The sequence below is a fragment of the Arachis duranensis genome, chromosome 7 (assembly GCF_000817695.3).
Source record: "Arachis duranensis cultivar V14167 chromosome 7, aradu.V14167.gnm2.J7QH, whole genome shotgun sequence".
In the NCBI taxonomy this organism is placed as follows: domain Eukaryota; kingdom Viridiplantae; phylum Streptophyta; class Magnoliopsida; order Fabales; family Fabaceae; genus Arachis; species Arachis duranensis.
The window spans coordinates 7,673,388-7,677,134 of record NC_029778.3 but is presented as its reverse complement, the minus strand read 5'-3'; the positions used below and the strand labels follow the sequence as shown (position 1 = coordinate 7,677,134).

At 32.7% G+C, this 3,747-nt stretch overlaps 1 protein-coding gene across 1 annotated transcript; it reads right to left on the bottom strand.

Annotated features, from left to right (window-relative positions):
* Positions 1–29: 29 nt before the first annotated feature.
* On the bottom strand, positions 30–1,479 carry LOC107496854 (abscisic acid and environmental stress-inducible protein). The gene is made up of 2 exons (XM_016118179.2): positions 1,325–1,479; positions 30–717 (listed from the first exon to the last, which is right to left on the bottom strand). Exons 1-2 carry the CDS (start codon positions 1,425–1,427, stop codon positions 326–328), a joined length of 495 nt encoding a protein of 164 aa, XP_015973665.1. The 5' UTR covers positions 1,428–1,479; the 3' UTR covers positions 30–325.
* Between the last annotated feature and the right edge of the window lie 2,268 nt (positions 1,480–3,747).

Here is a 3,747-nt window from a genome sequence, read left to right as displayed (position 1 = left end):
TCTCTCAATGCTAATGGACAAAATGTACGTAGTTGAGAATAACTGTGGTTACTATTTTCATTATGACAGAAACATAGTGATGCATATACATTCAACATTTCACTCGCGGAGAGAGTAAGACAGCTAAGATCATGAGAAAGATCGATCATAGCATTCAAGGAAAAAGACAAAAATAGCCTTTAGTCCTATCTACTATTTCTCTCTTTCTCTACATGTGTATGTCTCTCGTCTCACGAGCTTCATTTATTCACTGAAACGCCATAATAATAATAATAATAATAATTTATTACATATTATTGAAGCATAATATGTAATAAACACTGCCTTAGTTGTGAGGTTCAGCTTCAGCAGCTTCACCGGCGTAAGAGCAGCACCTGCAACGTCCACCGTATCCACCGCCGCAGCAACCGTAACGGCAATATCCTCCTCCTCCGTACCCTCCACCACCGTGACCGTATCCTCCGCCACCGTGACCGTATCCTCCGCCACCGTGGCCAGGGTATCCTCCGCCACCGTAGCCGGGGTACCCTCCGCCACCGTGGCCATAGCTTCCACCACCATGGCCATAGCTTCCACCACCGTGGCCAGGGTATCCTCCGCCACCATAGCCGGGGTATCCACCACCGTGGCCATAGTTTCCACCACCGTGGCCATAGTTACCACCACCGTATCCGTACTTGGCCTCACCCACTTCATTTGCCTCTGTGCCAGCTTCATCTGCAACCATATGCATGGATTCATATCATTAATGTTTATTGTGATGCTACTTTGTACGAAGTTAAAGAAAAACCAAAAAATTATCATGATTTTACATTTTCACTATCTATTTTTGTTTTATTACCTAATATGAATTACAATAAATAAACAAAAAACAAAAACGCAGAAAATCGGAGTCCACTGTGAATTCAGTTATTAATTAGTATTTGAGAGTTATTTGTTATTGGAGCTTTAAAGAAAAAAATATTTACAGATTAAAAAGGAAATTAAAGGATCGGTTTATTTGAAGAGTAGTTATATATGAAAAATATTATATGCACCCTAAAAATCAATTACTAAATTATTTATTATGTATATATATTATTTAATTTATTTTAATATTTATTTTATATTCAAATATACATTCTACACTTTTGATTAATTAATTTAATGACCATTATTTTTTTACAAGTAACATAATTGAAAATATTACTTCATTATTTAGCTTAAACTCTCTAGTCTAAAATTAAAATTTACAAAAGTCTAAAATAAAAGAAAAGGCATTGTTTAATATTTACAATATTATTGTTTATGAGAACTATAATTAATGTAAAATACAAACAATTACCCTTGTTAGGTGAAGCCTCAGCTAAGTCTCTAGCAGCCACCTCTGAAGATATAAGAAAAATGGCCAAGAGGCCAAGCATGAGTATTGCTACTCTTGAACCCATTTTTCAGTACTAGAATTCAAATTAAGTTGTATTGTGTTTATTATAGTGAAGGTTGAGAAAAATAGTGGCAAACTGTGCTCTATATATAGGAGTGGAGGGTGCTAAAGAATGGAGGATTTTTCAACTTTACAGTTGGAATAGTATATCCAACATTAATTGGATCTCATCCAATGGAAACTCTGAGAAATTCTTTATACTCCAACTCAGCTTCCTTGTTCTCCACATGGTAAAAACTTGTAGGCTATGAAAATGAAAAAGCATTTATTGCCTTTAACTGCTCATCAACTTGATTCGTATGCATCAGAGCAGACAGTAGTTGTCCCAATAATATTGGTGTTTATTTTGGTACGATAATAAATTCATATGTACTGATATAATAAAAATGTAGATAATAATAAAACGCTATGTGAATTATATTATATCCGTGGGCAGTTGATTTTTTTAAAAAAATATATATCATATCGATACTTTTATCAAAATAAGTAAAAATAAAAAATATATTTTTATTTAATTTTATAAAAAAATTTAAATATCTTTTTTGATATTGGACAAAAATTACCTATTTAAATTAATTAAAATTTTAAATTTAACTAACTTTAATCTTATAATTTTAAATTTTAAATAATTTAACAAATAAAATAAAAATACATTTAGTTATTCATTATTCATTAACACTAAAAAAAATTATGTCAATCTTATTAATACTCTATTACTCCCTCATGAATCTTAATCTCTAATCATGTTCATACAAAAAAAAAATTGCATCTGACAAAAAAATAAATCAAAAAAATTCTTTATCGACACTCTCAAAGACCGTCTTTCTCATTCTCAATTCTGCCACCTTTATATTAGTTCAAATCCAAATCAAATGGTAATCGCTCGGATCTTCTCTTTTATTTGCTTGTTTGTGTGTTGATTTGGAGTGAAAATGAGAACAGACTTTAGAGAAGAAACTTACAAATCCAATGAGAGAGATTAAAGTGTAGAAACTCGTTCTCAACATTCCTGTGGGTGATCTGAGAGTGCGTCTCACGAGAGCTGCTAAGGTTCGCCTCGCATTACTTCTTCTTTTAGTTTTTCTTTTTATATATAATTAAAATTGTTGTCTGTTTTGCAGGTGCTAGAGCAACTTGAAGGCAACCACCTCTCCTCCACAGCAATTCTCAGTCAAGACGGCAGTGTTTAGGTTCAGCTCTAATTTTTTTCAAGTTATCTTCAATACATTTCAATTTCTCTCTTCAAAACTCTCCTTCTTTCTTAGTGCTTTGTTTTCCAGAATCATTTCGTTCTTTTTTTCGTTAATTTTTCTCCGATATATCAGATCTGATTTGCATGTGACATATTCTATGGTTTTGATGTTAATTCAATATATTCGTGCTTTAAACATAGCTGTTTAGTTTTATCAACTGGAACTAATTGATTAATTTTTCAGATTCTTAATGTTTTATGTAACACCCTAACTATCAAAATGTCACGCTTTCGGCTGCGCCACTCTGATAGCTCGGGTATTACGACGACTCTTATAATATTTAATACTAAAATATGAGCCTGTTTAAAATTTAGACTGATTTTTTTCGAAAACATACATTCATACTTACAATATGAGTTGCAATACTCACAAGAAATACAAATACATATCAAAATCTTATTCCTCTTACAAAACTTGCAAAGCCAAAGGCGAGGGAAACATAAATACTAAAACAATACAAAAATATTGTTTAACAGAAAAGGAATAAGCTCTTCTAAACTTCGTCGTCCGTAAACTGAAAAGAAAAGACCTATAGGAGAGTGAGAACATCATCCTCGAAAGGATTCTCACTATAGGGTTGCAGAATTACTATAATAGGATACGCGAGATAAGATCGTTACAGTGATTAATAACCGCCTTATACATATTTTCAAAGACAAAGGCTTACTATAAAAGAAAAATCTGAAATCTTTTTTGAAATAGGAACTGTTCATTTCTTAAAAATTTAAAAGCCTTTCAAAAGGTTTATCTATGCTGAACCAAATTAGTTTTTCATATTTTCCAAACCAGAAACATCAACCAGACATGACCGTCAGCCCACCTCATGATCAACCATGGCTCTAAGCCCAAACAACCCAAATAACAACCAATCACCACAATCCAACAGAGTCTCAGTCACAAACACAAATAGAAAAGTTCAAGCACAAACAAACAGTTACTGCAAGTAGAACAATTAGCAGTTAATCACAAGTAATCACAAAGGCAAATCAAGTACAATATGTACACCCAAACAATGTCACATAGATGCATATGATGAATGCTTGTCCTAGTGGCTAATGATATCATCTGTTG

Excerpts from the sequence above, each read along its gene's own strand:
- LOC107496854 (XM_016118179.2), bottom strand. The coding sequence starts at position 1,427 with ATGGGTTCAAGAGTAGCAATACTCATGCTTGGCCTCTTGGCCATTTTT. Across the intron at positions 718-1,324 it reads TGAGGCTTCACCTAACAAGG|ATGAAGCTGGCACAGAGGCA; the intron begins GTAATTGTTTGT and ends ATATGGTTGCAG.